Raw genomic sequence first — 14705 nt, forward strand, 5'->3', positions numbered from 1 at the left:
ACAATAACACTAGGGATGTTCAATATAATACTCTTCTTATACAAATATTTTCATAGTAATTTGAAGTTAAGACATGCTAAGAATCTTATTTGTGAAATTGAAAATAATGATGGTTGTATTATATCAGATCAAGATTTAATTGCTGATAAATTGGTGAAGTTTTTTGAAAATAATATTGAGTATCAGGAGGTGAATATTGATGAGTCCTTGTTGAATACCTGATTTATAACAAATGAAGATCAAATGAATCTAAAAACTCTATTCCTGAAGAAGATGAAATTAGAGAAGCAATTTTTGATATGGATCCAGCGAGTGCATCTGGTCCTGATGGCTTCTCAGGAATTTTATAGAGCTTTTTGGAGCATAATCAAAAACGATTTGGAGGATGTAGTAAAGTTTTTATTGAGTAGTAGATTTGTTCCCAAGGAGTAATACAAGGTGCAAAAAAGCCAGGGTAGTTTAGACCAATAGGTTTGAGTAATGTGTGCTTTAAACTTTATACTAAAATTATTACCTCAATAATGAATGAGCTGATGGTTAAACTTACATTCCCTCAAAATTTTGGTTTTATCAAATGCAGAAACATTGATGAACAAGTTTTATTAGCCTCTCATATGGTGAATGAGATGAGAATGTGGATTTGAAATTAGATATATCTCAAGGTTATGATTCAGTTAGTTGGGACTTCTTGTTCAAAGTGATGCAGAAATTTGATTTTTCATCCAGTTGGTGTGATTGGTTAAGAATTTTGTTTGAATCTGCTAGAATTTATGTTATGGTTAATGGTGGACATTGTGGTTTCTTCTCAATGGCTAAGTGTTTGAAACAAGGTGATCATTTATCGATCATTCTTTTAATTCTTATGGAAGAAGCTTCATCAAGTAGAGGTTTAACTAAATTTGTGGAAAGTGGAAAGATCAAACTAATGGTTTATAGGAAAGTTGTCTATCCAACTTAATTACTCTTTGTTGATGATGTTTTCAATTTCTGTAATGTTGCAAAAAAAGAGTTTAGAAAGTTTAATTCAGTTAGGTGCATATCAAAAAAGTGCTGGACAATGTACAAAGAAAACAAAAAGTAAATTTTATATTGATGGTACTTCAGTAGCTAGAAAGAACCAGATTTCAGAATTGCTTCATATGAAAAAATAACTTCTTTCATATAAATATCTTGGTGTTATTTTAAATCATGTTAGACCGAAGAGTTTTACTGTTTGATCTATGGTTACTATGCTTCAATAAAATTGGAAGCTTGGAAAGTTAGGATGCTTTCTTTAAATGATATATTAGTTTTGATTAAGTTTCTGTTATGTATCATTCCTGTATACAATATGTTTGTGTATAAATGGCATGTTTCCGTGATAAAGGTGTGTGAGAAGAATTATAAGGAATTTCTTACGCCCAGGAGATAGTGAAGTAAAAAAGTTTTATGCAACTACATGGAACAGAGTATGTACTCCTTACAAGGAAGGTCGCTGGGGTATTAAAAGATTAGAGGTAATTATAAAGCTTTCCTAACAAAGATTACGTGGGGGATTATTCATTCTAAAGAAGAGTGGGCTAATTTTTTTTTTATTTTTTTAACTATTAAATAAATTTATTTATTATTATTAGATAAAGAGTATTACATTAACTAGTTGGAAGCCTAACAAGCTGAGCTCCAACAACGTACTACTACATTAATTGAACATGTTGTTGTGCTGGCCTACCAGCGAGTCTCATGGGTAACCTAGCCAAAGAAGTCGAAGCGGATGAGGGCTGAGATTGTGTCACAAGGGGGGCAAGCTAACTCTACATTCCATGTTAATTCCTGCAATATTACGCCATTGGGGGCTCGAACTTGGGACCTCATGGAATGCATGAAACTTTGGAAAACGGAGATGACCAGGTGAATTAGGTGCCGGTTTTTTATACTAATAGAAATGGTCAATAGATTGATAAATAGAAAATATCATCTGTTTGCCCCAGTTTGAGACGGTGTGAAAATAACCATGGAAGGGGATCCTTTGCCAGGGTGACAGCTTTTTAACACCATTTGGACATCCCTTATCAAGGCATTCTGGTTGGGAATAAAATTAACAGATCCGACGAGAAGATAGAGATCCGATGAGAGGAGAAACAGGGGAATCGACCAAGCTATTTAATAGATCCAGTCTCAGTTTGGTAATTTGAATTAGTTGAGTATCTCATTTTATTTTACCATTTTATTTTTGTTGGTCAAATCGCATCTAATTGTTGTTTTCCGATTAGAATTGTGAAGTTGCTTATTGTCTTTAGAGGTTGAATGGTGGGAATTCGTGTATCTGGGATTGGGGTTAATTTGAGTGGTGATGATGATGAGGGAAATGAAGATGTTGATGGGGGGTTTATATTCAGGGGCAAAAGGAGAATGTTATTGGAATTAGAATAACATTCTAATTCTAATAACATAGTAGAAAATAGAACTACTATCCTTCATTTTTTTTAAGAAATTTCTGTTACTTTCCTATTCCAACTTTCATTTTATATCTTGAATCTAGAACATAAGCGAGGGTAATTGCTTAGTCCCGACATAGTAGAAAATATAATGTGGCAAGGAGTTAATCAATGAAGCAACACTTTAGTTGCTTGTGACTATTGTTGGCACGTTATCACTGCAATAATAATTAGCGAACAAATAGATCCTAGTTTTCTAGACCAAGTAATATTTTGCAGAGCAAGAAAAAGGTACTGAGTGAATGAGCAGTTTTAATTAGTTTCATATGAAACACTAACTAGCAGTTTTAATCAGTTTTAACACTAACCAAGTAATAATTTTCCGCGTCACTATGCAAGCTAGTCTAGATCTATAGCAATAACCCGAATCGATAAAAACGATATTTTGATTTGGCTAATACTTTTAAAATCTCTTCCAACAATTCTTCTTCTTTTTTTTAAAAAAAAAAGAAATAAACAGGCTAAACAATGCACCCATAAATTTAGGTCATTTACAAGACCACTTATAATTTTACATTTTAGAATTTGATGAGAAGGAGAATTATTCAAAGCGCGATCCTTCTTCATTTTTTTTGAATAATAAATTCGAATCATAATTTGTTTCCGAACAATAAATTGTTCTCCACCGAAATTGATCAAGTATGAATAAATTAATGTTCATTAAGTTTAGTCATTATATTTTGAGAAATTCGTAAACTAAATAATTAGTTCTCGACTCGAAATTCTTGTCTATGCAAGCTAGTCTATTTAGTTATGCGACAACCGTCTCAAGGATAGAAAAGTGAATATAACTTGAGAAATACGTGGTTCAATCTTCACTTACATTTTGTTGATGAAGTTCTCCAAAAGCTTCGGTTGATCTTCTCTTTCAAACGGTAGTTTGCAAATGATGACTGACTCATTTCTCAACTACACTATCCTAGACCAAGACTTAACCAATTGTAGACCAGAAATCAAGATATAATTTTGACTGATATAGTGAGTTCGGCCGAGCAATGCTCTAACACGCATTGTTCCGAAAAACAACCCGAGAAAAATCGAATGATGGTAGTGGATCTACCATTGGCATAGTAAAGGTTTTCAGTTGGTCCCATTACATGTTTCACTCGGTGGTATCTTCGAGATAGATATTTCGGCAAACCTAACAATTCTCCAAAAGAAAACATAATAATTAAAAAACATGGAGAACAGTTATCAGTTTATATAGAGCCAAAACAAAAATGATAAGGGTTAAAATTCACATAATCTTTTTAACCTATTATGAAGGTCGTGCCATTACGATGCGGGTGAAGTTCTATTATTATTATTATATTTATATAAAACACTAAAGGTAGGCTCAAAAGCTGGTAGTATAGTATATTTTATTGGGTTCTTTTTTTTTTTATAAAAAGAGAATAAACGAGGACTGCATCCGCGTTTTTCAACTTTTTCCAGCGAGGATAGACTCCTCACCTGTGTTAATATTCCCTCTAACGTTCACTGCTTTCGAGCAGAGAGAATATGAACCAACTTTCGGCCACTTATGTCTCCATCTTCTCACTTCCCTACTTCATATGAGTCAATAGCCTAAGGTTCGAATCTCGTTTTCCCTAAAAACGGTGTCTAAGGCCTATTCATGTGCGCATGCCAACAAAAACTTGTTTGACATACCAGGTGGCATGGCAAACGAGTTGCGCCACTATGGGAAAACCATTGAGCGACAGATTTTCTAATGAAATTCATTAAAGCGCTGGCGATAATGTGAGTGTCTCCAGCATCATAAATTCTATCGCTCGATTTTCTTTATATCGCTTGTTTTGACACTATATCGCTTAACGAGTATTTTACAACCTGACTTGATTAGGATATACCCAGATTAATTGGAGTATACCCATTTTTTTCCCAACCATAATAGAGGGTTAAGGGGTGTCTAATATGTGTAAAGTTACCTAATTACCCTTCTCCTAATAATAACTAAAACCACCCTATTTGGGTTTTAGATCAAAACCTTATTAATTTCTTTCATTCTCCTTCATCGTCAATATAATGATCAATTCATTTCTCCTACTCTATATTTCATCATTTTCAAATGAAAAAATATCGTCGATTATGATTTTTTTAATTGTCGATTAATCCTTTGAAATTCATTCTAGTACTTTGTTTTGTTATTTGAATGACAAATTAGATCAGAAAATTTGAAGTTGTTGAATTGTAGTTACACAGTCGGCATGGTATTTGTTTGTCGAGCATGCCGACTTTTCATATTTATTTTTAGTCGGAAAGCTTATAGGATGAACAACATGCCGACTTTTCATATATTATTTTTAGTCGGCAAGGTATAAGATGAGCATGCCGAGCATGCTGATTTATCAAAGAGTTTTGTTTCTGAAAGTAATATTTACAGGGTCGGCACGGTATTCATCCTTATACCTTCCCGACTATAGTTTAGTCGGCAAGGTTACGAAATTAAAACCTTGCCGACTAATTATGCATTTGTAACACCTTTCTCTGTATGTCAAAAATCCTATAGTCGGAAAGGTATTTTTTGTCCACCTTATCGACTATAAGGTAGCCGGCAAGGTAAAAAATCAATAAGATGCCGAATAGTGAAACATTTACAACAATCTCATGTGTGTCAAAAATAATAAAATCGGCATCTTCTTAATTCACCGACCTTGTCGGCCGGATATAGTCGACATGTTACTCATCTGTAGACCTCGCCGACCAGATATAGTCGGCATGTTCTTCATTCGTCGATCCTGCCGACTTTTCATAGTTTCAAAACTGAAAGTGTTGATTTCTTCTTTAATTTTGAGTATGATTTCACACATCAGCTTTGCAATCCCCTTTTTAGAAGTGTTTGGGTAGTATGTTTTCATTTTCGTTGCAAAAAAAATTCTCAAAACAATTTTTTTCATCAAAAATCTTCCCACATGAGTTCAATAAAAAACAAAATTTGATAACTTAAATTCATAAGTTTTAACCTACTTAATTAATTCATCTAAACTCAATTAATTAACCTAATCAGAATTTTTAGTGTTAATTAAAAAAGGGTATATTAGCCATTTAGAAAATACAAGGTTAAGGGGTAGCCCGTTTTACTTCAAAATGACCTGGCTTTTGTCTCATTAGGTATACCCCAATTAATCTGGGTATACCCAAATCAATCCAGGTTTTACAACGGCTATTCCCCACTCCCCCTTTTTCCTATAAATAATTCCCAATTATTTCTTCAAATCACTGACACCTACTTATACATATATTTTACTAATTTGTGTATTTGTATCCCCAATTATAAATTTCATAATCATCAACGACAAGATCCAGGAAGAGGGGATTGTTATTATGAATTGGTTTAGATTACAACGAGAAATGCGTCAAAGGAGGTTGCAAGAACTTGACGAAGAGGAAAGTGAAGATAACAAAATAATCGACACTCTGATGCTCGTACATTTGAGTCAAAATTAACTTTATTTCTCTCATCAGGCTCTAATTATTTAGACAAAAACTTAGACATTTCTCTTTAGATAAGAAAAACACTAGGTTAGTTAACTAGTTTTTCTTGTCCAGACATTCAATTAAACTTAAATAACTGACTCCTCCAATTTGATAAGTCTAACTAAGATCAGAATTAAATTAGTTTCTCTTATCCATAATCGATTTGGACTGAACAAATGATGTCGTATTTCGCTAAGCCATAAACAACAGATACAAACCTGGTGGAAATGAAGAACGGTTCAGTTATTTCCCAAAAAAAAATATCTGGTCGAACTTTTAATTTCCTAGAAGAAATTTTCTTTGAAATCCTATATATCGAGTTTGATTACATCGAATTTTTTTCTCTTAACCGACTTTTCTTTGAAATCCTCTATATTGAGTTCGATTATGTCGCAATTTTTTTTCTCCTAACTGAACTTTTTTCTGAAAGCAAAAACTCCATTAAAACTAAGTTCGGCTACATGTGCCATCATTAAGATTAGCCGAACTATATGTGCAGATAAGTTCGGCTACCTGCTTTTCAAATCTTGTAGCCGAACGTGTTTGATCTAGCCCAAATCAAACTATAAAATTTCTCATTTTTCAAAAAATATTCACCAATTCAAGAAACAAAAAATTAAATAGAAAGTATGGGTACGTAATTTGAAGGTCTCGATAAAAAAAGAAACCATTGAGTTTTTCCAAGACTCTTATATTCACATTCTTCTTCTGTCTCAATGACTTAATTTAAAAAATATAATTTATTGATTAATCCTATACTAATTATTAGAATAATTTTAGTATTAACATAAATATTTGGATAAGGGGCGGTTTCAGTTTACCTCTAAATGTCTTACCAAAAATAAAACCATGATCCAAAAAAGAACCATGATCCCAAAAAAATCATTACACATTATCCGGCCAATAAAGACCACAAAAATGATACAGATGATTACATATCTAATGAATCAAATTGTAAAGCAAACTAGAATATAACATATCTAAAAATCCATGCTTTGGAATTTTATTGTTTTTATTTCATTAGAAAGATTTTAAAGAGATCTACACAATGATTACAAACAACAATATCAAATCTAGAGCTTTTATGCAAAATTCGGAGGTGTTTATCCTTTTAAGTACAATTTTCGAAAATTGAATGCATAGACATTATGTAAACCACCACAAAGGATGCATAACACATTATGTAGCTATATTTTAGTTTATGCATCAATTAATTTTCCGTTGCAACTAATAAAATGATGTACTCACTACGTTTCAGGAAAAATGATACTTTCATTTTAGGCACAATTTTTGAAAATTGATTAGCCATAATGCAAACCACCAAAAAGGATGCATAACATTATGCAACCACATTTTGGTCTATGCATCAACTAATTTCCCGCTGCAACTAATAAAACGATGTACTCCCTCCGTTTTAGGAAAAAACAAAAAAATTTGACATATTTTTAGACAAAAATGAAATGGTGAAAGTATATCTATTTTCCTAAACATATCATTCTAAAAAACAAAAATATTCATAACGAATTATGGAACCACCACAAAGGATGTATAACAATTTATTCAGTCATATTTTAGTTCATGCATCCGGTAATTTGGTTAGAAAAAATGATGCATAACACGGTACTCAATCAGTGATGTTTCGTTTTTCTTGGATCGGTCCTCCCCATTGTCCTAGTTATGGTATGTTGTGTGCATCCGAGGCTCCACGCAATAGAGGGCCGTTTAGTGGATTTTTTCTTTTTTTAATTTATTCCAATTAAAAAATCAAATAAAACTGAAGTTAGAAGAAGGCCGCTGGACAAGTCCTTGGTGTCATTATGAGATGATGAATCGGGGAAAACTCGAGTTCTCTCCAGAAAACTAACCTTCCGACAAGAGGAGAGAGATAGATCCGACGGGAAGATAGAGATCCGGTAAGAGGAGAAAAGGGGGAATAGAAGAAGCCATTTAATAGATCGAGTCTCAATATGGTAATTTGAATTTGAAATCTCCCTCAGTATCTCATTTTATTTTACAATTTTTTTTTCTTCTTGTGTGTAATAGCATCTAACCAGTGATATTTTCCGATTAGAATTGTGAAATTACTTATTGTCTTGTGTGATTTGAATTTAAATGGTGGGAATTCGTGTTCCTGGTTATGGATTGGGGTAATTTGAATAAGGGTGATGATGTGGGAAATGAGAGAGTTCTGGTTTACAGTGTTGAGGTAGTGAATAAGGTGACGATAGGGTTATATGAGGGAAAATGATAAAGTTCTGATGGAAGGAAGGGTTTATAGTGTTGTGAATAAGGAAGATGATGTTAGAGTCATTTACTTTGGGCTTTAATGAAATCTCTACTTAAGAATTCCAATTTTCCTTGTGATGCAAATGTGATTTTCTATTCCTTGTATGCAGTAGATAACACTACAAGTCCAACAATGCAAATGTGATTTTGGAGTTCTTGGCAAGAGATTCTTACGGAAAGCGTGCGGCATTTCACAAGGAAGACCTACCCTGGGATCTGTGGTGAACGGGAGAATGCAACAAGCTCGCCACATTAATACAAATTACAAATCAACCCTGAGTTCTTCAAGGTAAACAAACCTGGCTAGCTTAGTGTCTAGTTTGTTAATTTAACTTGAATATTTCCGAGCTCATTCACATTTCATCTTCACACTTTTTGACTCGGGACTCTATATGTTCTAGACCTATGGGTCCTATCACATGGCTCCATTTGTGTTTAGTCATAAAAACATGCTTTGTTTCTCACGCATTTCTGTTTATTTTGACCTTACAGCTATTATTGATGGTGACGTTAATGTTCCAACGAAAGATGCAATTAAAAGTATCGGCATTGTACATTTCTGTTAACATGCTCTTCAGATACAAGGACATATCTGTTTTGTTACATTCTGAAACAACTTGAGGATGTTAAGATTAAAGCATCCAAAGAAGGTGATTCCTTGAGGGAGGAGGATTTAAAGACACAAATAAAGAACTTGGGAACTGCAGGTTAGGTAGGCTCGTTGGGTGGAAGAGCAGTTGAGCATTGAAGAACAGATTTCTAATCTGAATAGTTTGGTAGAGGAAATGTAAGTGAAAGAAGAGAACCTATGTGATCAGCCAAGAGAACTTGACAGTGAAGAGAATGAACCACTAGTAGAAACCAATACGCTAGTGCAACTGCATTCCAAAGATCAGAGAATCAAATTCTAGAATCCAAGTTATCCGGATGAGCTGGATGTGGAAATCGGGTTGTGTACTTGAGCGAGAGGAAGTACCTTCTTTATATGTTCATGAAGAGATTGGAAACGGAGAAAGAGAAGCACCATGATTAGTGCAACTCGAAGTAGATTCATTCAGCAGACAGAAAAACGATTTGGAAGGCCAAGTTACCTCATGTTCAACAAACCACCCTGCAAGAGGAAGTATCAGCTTCAGATCTGGAACTGATAGAGAATAGGAAATTGCCTTGGCGAGACTCCATGTCCTATGAGAAAGCAGATTTCTTCTGCCAGGAGTAATCTGTGGGAGCCCAAGGATTGTATGCTGAAAGCAGTTAATGCGTTCTGGGGGTGACTCTACTCAATGGTGTATCATGCATCAAACGAGAATCGCATTTCAAAATTCCAGGATGCAAAGATATGGGCATCAGGAAGGAGTGATACTAGCTCCATTTCAGGAAAAGTGATACTTTCATTTTTGCCTAAAAATAGGCCAAGTTGAAAAAGTGAAACTATCACTTTTTCTGAAAATGGAGGGAACAGTACATTGCAGAAATTGCTTTCACTGACGAAGTTAAAGAGAAAAAAGATAAGAAATAATTGTTACTTCAAATACAAGGTCGACAAGTTAGAGATAATGCTAAACAAGGAGCACTAAGAGAAGGCAAAAATATCGACGACTCTGTATGGTGCGATTTCCGCAGAGAACAGTACGAGCTTCTGAACCAGATCAAGTCAAAAATGCTCCAGAGGAGCCAAACAACTCGTTAGGTTAGCGTGTGCTTTTCTCCCTGTTATCCTTCATTTTTTTTGTATGGAATTTTTTTTGCTTTCCTACCCCAACTTCTATTTTATATCTTGAATTTAGAACTTAAGCCAGATAGTCGTCCTCAATTCATTTAATGAATTTTATAGGAACGTAGACAGAGGGTAATTGTTTAGTTGCTGCACTGTAGCAAATAGAATATGGCAAGTGAAGCAACACTTTAGATGCTTGTTGGTATCGTTATCACTGTGATAATGACATCACAGCAAATAAAGAGATCCTAGTTTCATAAAACAAACAAGTAATTTTCAGAACAAGAAGAAGGTGCTGAATGATTGAGCGAGTTGAATTAGTTTCATATACAATAAAGAGTACTTGTCCTGATAGACAGTATGAATACACTGAACTGACAAAAACAGGAAATCCTAGTTTGACAAAACAAATATTTTGCAGCATGTACTGAGTGCTTTGAGTCTCGACTGACAGAAACTCCAAATCGTTTCTGAACTGTAGTAATATAGACGGAATCAAATAGAGAATACTGGTGTTGTGATACTTTCCCAAGTAGTAAGTAGTAATTTTCTTCCTTCTAGTCAGCTTGAGCAAAACAGCAGTCTGGGATTGTATCTATGTATTTGAAGGTATTAAAGCTCCCAGGATTTTGAAGTTGGACTCCCAGATCCCTGACAAGCATTTTCCCTTGGTTAATTGAGAAAAGTCTACTTCCCTTGGCCACCAGATATACTGATTCCGAGTCCTCCCCAATGTCAGCCAGTAGCACTCTGAAAGCTGATCCAGGAAACTCTGGAGACATAAGATGTAATTCAATAGAGTGTTTGAACCCCCAGCCAGAGTGGTCAAGATTCATATCGAAGACCTTCAAAGTCCCAGCTGAAATGGAAATTTGAACGAGTATCAGGTCTCCCCTGCATTGATCAAAGTAACAATTTGTGTAGCTCTGAGCCAGTGGTGGAGCGACTGAGTTGAGAAGTTTTTTTCCAATCTTATAGAACACTAGACCCCCATCAGTATTCAACCAATTCACGGAATTATTCCAGTAAACGCCCGGCTTCATGAGAATGCTGTTTGTTGGAGTTATATCTAGGTGGTGAACCAGATTTTGGTTTCTATAGCACAGTCTCCAGTTGTCAGTTTTTGATGTGTAGACTTCAATTCGATAATTTGAATTCAGATCATCCCTGTGACTCCAAATAGAAATAAGCTGGAAAGATGCAGGGGACATGAGAGGATCGAAAGCCATGGTAGTAGACATCTTTTGAACATAACCACGCAATATTGTTCTTTTACTCCGCTTTGCATTTGCATTGCCTTCTCTCGCTTCCACTGAGGATGGAAACACTTTTCTTCCTGTGTTGGTGTTTAGAACAGACAAACTCCCTTGATACCGATCCCAGCTCGTTACTGATTCGCACAACATGAGACCGTTTGATTCTTGCAGAATCTTACAGTTGGGACTTAAAATGTGCTTAGACTTGAGATCAACTGAAGACAGGGGGTACATAAACCTTGGTATGGTGTTCGTAGTTCAGAATTAGCCCCTTGGGTTTTAGAAATGAAGGTTTGAACATCTTGCCTTCAACGATTGACTTAAATTTTTTGGAAACACACCTGTATGCTATTATCTCTTTCACTGGTAACTTCTCAAGTACTAGCTGTAGTATCTCTTCATGATGAGCAATTTTTGATAGCAGTTCTGATTGTACTACTGGAAGTGGTACTTTCCTAGAGCTCTTACGTGTTTTTCCTGAACCCTTACCCATGCTTCACAGTGGAGACCAAAAATTGAACCTAGAATTGTAATTCTATCACAGGAAAGGAGAAAAATTGAACCTTTAACGACAATTGTAGTAACACACAGGAAGGATTAAAATTATAATTAACATCATGTATGTATGATAATATCAAGAAACGAAATATCAATGATCTGAGTTTCAGATAAAAGGATTATCTATGTATCAAAATTAAGAAAAGAGATGATAGAAGATGAAGAAGAGAAATTAGAAGGAAGAAAAGTATTACCTTCTTCTAATGGAGGATTTGAATGAGACTTCTTGAAGTATCAAAACCTAGAATCCAATGTATCAGTCTTCTTGAAGTAGAAAACCCCAGAATCAATGAATCAAACTTCTTGAACGAAGAAAGGAGGTGGGAATCCAAGAATTCTCTTTAATTACTGAAAAGGAAGAAGACTTGATGAAAAACTTGTAGCAGATGCAGAGGGGAGAAAAAGAAGAAATCAAGAAACACAATGGCACAGAATTTTACTCTGGCTTTAAAATAATCCTAATTTCTCAAACTTCTCGAATAATGAACACCCAATTTTGTTTGGATTTGAAATCTCCTAAGTAAGATATTTTATCAGAGGGGAGAAGATTGAAGAACAGAGTGCTGTTAATGGCGGACGGGAAGAAACAGAGACACTCTGATTTCTGTTGGAGACGACGGAGTGCAAACTTTTTTGTGGGCCCTTTACGGTTTATATACACTCCTCCCCTCGCTATTTTGATTAGTCAATGAACTTTGACTGGCTTCTGGGTACATTATAACGGATCTTGCCTGCCAGGTTTTTTGTCTTTGATGACGTATGTTCTCCGGTCAGCTTTTTATTTATTTTTTCATTTTTCTTTTTATTAATCACTAATTAATATACATGTACTACCCGACGCAGACTACATAACGGAAGCAAAAAAGAAAAAGAAAACAGAACAAACAAAATATAGGCAAAATTTACGGCTCAAGCAAATCGTCGAATCAGCATGGACACAACAAAGAGACTCAGATTCTTCCTTAAATCTTCAACTCAGGTTAATCACAACAGGACAAACATTAATGGACTGGAACAAAGACACTTTTGAACATCTTCTGAAGTTAATTCGCAAATCAACAACACAAATTAAGGTGGCTTAACATCAATGTGTTATTCACATCGAAGAAGAACAAATTTTTTGGATAAATGGCGAGAAGGAGCTGCGCAATAATCACCTAACTTTACTTCAATGCCGTGCAACATACTGGCAACAAAGATCCAAAATTCAATGGATCCAATCAGGTGACAATGATACAACATACATCGAAGCCGCAACAACATAAAGCAACTACAGGATCAACAAAATAACTGGGTCAGTGATAAGGATCAAGTGATCCAGATCATCCTCGATCATTTCACTACTCAATATTCATCCCCAAACAACTCTAGACGAAGAACTCTTTGAAGAAATAGCTCCACGATTGACACTGTCTCAATGTGACCAGCTCTCGGCAACCGTAACAGTAAAGGAAATCAAGCAAGCGTTGTTCTCCATCAACTCTGAAAATGCTCCTAGTCCAGATGGATACACCAGTAAGTTTTTTAAAGTTTTCTGGGACACCACCCATATTCAATGAATTGCTACGGGTTCAAAATTTTTTTCGTTAATTTAAACATCCACCCTCTCCTTAATCATACAAACATTACACTAATTTCGAAAGTTGACAACCCAACAAAACCTCCCCAATTCAGACCTATAAGCCTTTGCAATGTCAGCTACAAAATCATATCAAAAATCCTAGTCAACTGCTTATGTCCTCTTCTTTCATTCTTAATAAGTCCACATCAAAATGCCTTCGTCCCTAAGAGATCCATACATGATAACATCACAATTTCCGGTGAGCTATTCCATCACATTAGAACATCATCAACCACCAAAAATCCAAAAATGGCTCTCAAACTTGACATCCAAAAAGCCTATGATAGCCTGGACTGGGATTCATAAAAAAAGCTTTCACAAAATTAGGTTTTCCATCAATATTTGTGGAATATATCATGCTATGTATCAAATCGGTAACTTACTCAATCAACATCAATGGTACACCATATGGATTCATTACTCCTAGCAGAGGTATTAGACAAGGTGATCCCATATCTTCCCACATATTCATTATATGTGTGGAAATTCTATCAACAAATCTTACCAAACTGGAGGCAAAAAAACTGATTCAAGGAATCCGGATATCAAAAATTAAGGCACCTCCCATCCTACACCTAATGTATGCAGATGATTTGATTATCACACACACAGCTACCCAGGAAAGTAGCAATCACCTTCAGAGAATTCTTCAATTATAGGGCTCTTCAGCTGGTCAAATTATCGACGCAACAAAATCAACCATCATTCGTCACCCAAGTCTACAACAACAACACATAGTTAATATCCACCAATTCTTCGGTATGCCAACCACATCAATTCCACCTATATACTTAGAAGTTCAATTCAAACACGTGAGGACCTCACGTCACATCTTCGAACCACTACTCCAACGATTAGCTCGCAAAGCTCAAGGACAGATCAGAAAATTCCTTACCCCTGCAGGCAGACTAGTCCTAATAAAAACCTAGTTTAATTGGAGGCCCCAAAAAACAATTAGGGGCCTCACCCATTTTAATTGCACCCAAAAAATTTCAGGATTGTAATAATGGTATTGTGAAAATACTGTTTTACCCCTTACTTTTTATAACTTTTTTAAATCAATGACGACTTTAAAGTGTCGTTATTGTTTCAATGACAAATCTTTAGAATCGTTACTGTTTTCATGACGAGTCTAAAGAGTCGCTAAAGTTATCAATGACGACTCCAAGTGTTAACGTTTTCAATGACGAATTTGAGTGACGTTACTACTTTCAATGACGACTCTAAAGTGTCGTTCATTAACGACTCCTTAGAGTCGTCATTGAAACAATAACGACACTTTAGAGTCGTCATTGAAACAATAATGACAATTTAGA

The 14705-nt window shown here is 35.1% G+C and overlaps 1 protein-coding gene and 1 long non-coding RNA gene across 3 annotated transcripts; one reads left to right on the plus strand and one right to left on the minus strand.

Annotated features, from left to right (window-relative positions):
• The first annotated feature begins 7684 nt into the window (after positions 1-7684).
• Positions 7685-12919, plus strand: LOC113339403. Of its 2 annotated transcripts, XR_003355072.1 has the most exons (4): positions 7685-7921; positions 8348-8526; positions 8730-9927; positions 12612-12919. It is a non-coding gene; the product is annotated as an uncharacterized LOC113339403 (long non-coding RNA). The 2 variants fall into 2 exon arrangements; XR_003355071.1 differs by lacking the exon at positions 12612-12919 and having other exon boundaries at positions 7690-7921; positions 8730-10036.
• On the minus strand, positions 10159-12272 carry LOC113339402. Its single transcript, XM_026584685.1, has 2 exons — positions 11963-12272; positions 10159-11745 (listed from the first exon to the last, which is right to left on the minus strand). The coding sequence occupies exon 2, from the start codon at positions 11442-11444 to the stop codon at positions 10512-10514; it is 933 nt and encodes a 310-aa protein (XP_026440470.1). The 5' UTR covers positions 11445-11745; positions 11963-12272; the 3' UTR covers positions 10159-10511.
• Positions 12920-14705: the final 1786 nt, after the last annotated feature.

This window comes from Papaver somniferum, unplaced genomic scaffold, assembly GCF_003573695.1.
Source record: "Papaver somniferum cultivar HN1 unplaced genomic scaffold, ASM357369v1 unplaced-scaffold_21, whole genome shotgun sequence".
NCBI classification, from domain to species: domain Eukaryota; kingdom Viridiplantae; phylum Streptophyta; class Magnoliopsida; order Ranunculales; family Papaveraceae; genus Papaver; species Papaver somniferum.

Coding starts and splice junctions, on each gene's coding strand:
- LOC113339402 (XM_026584685.1), bottom strand. CDS start 11,444: ATGTACCCCCTGTCTTCAGTTGATCTCAAGTCTAAGCACATTTTAAGT.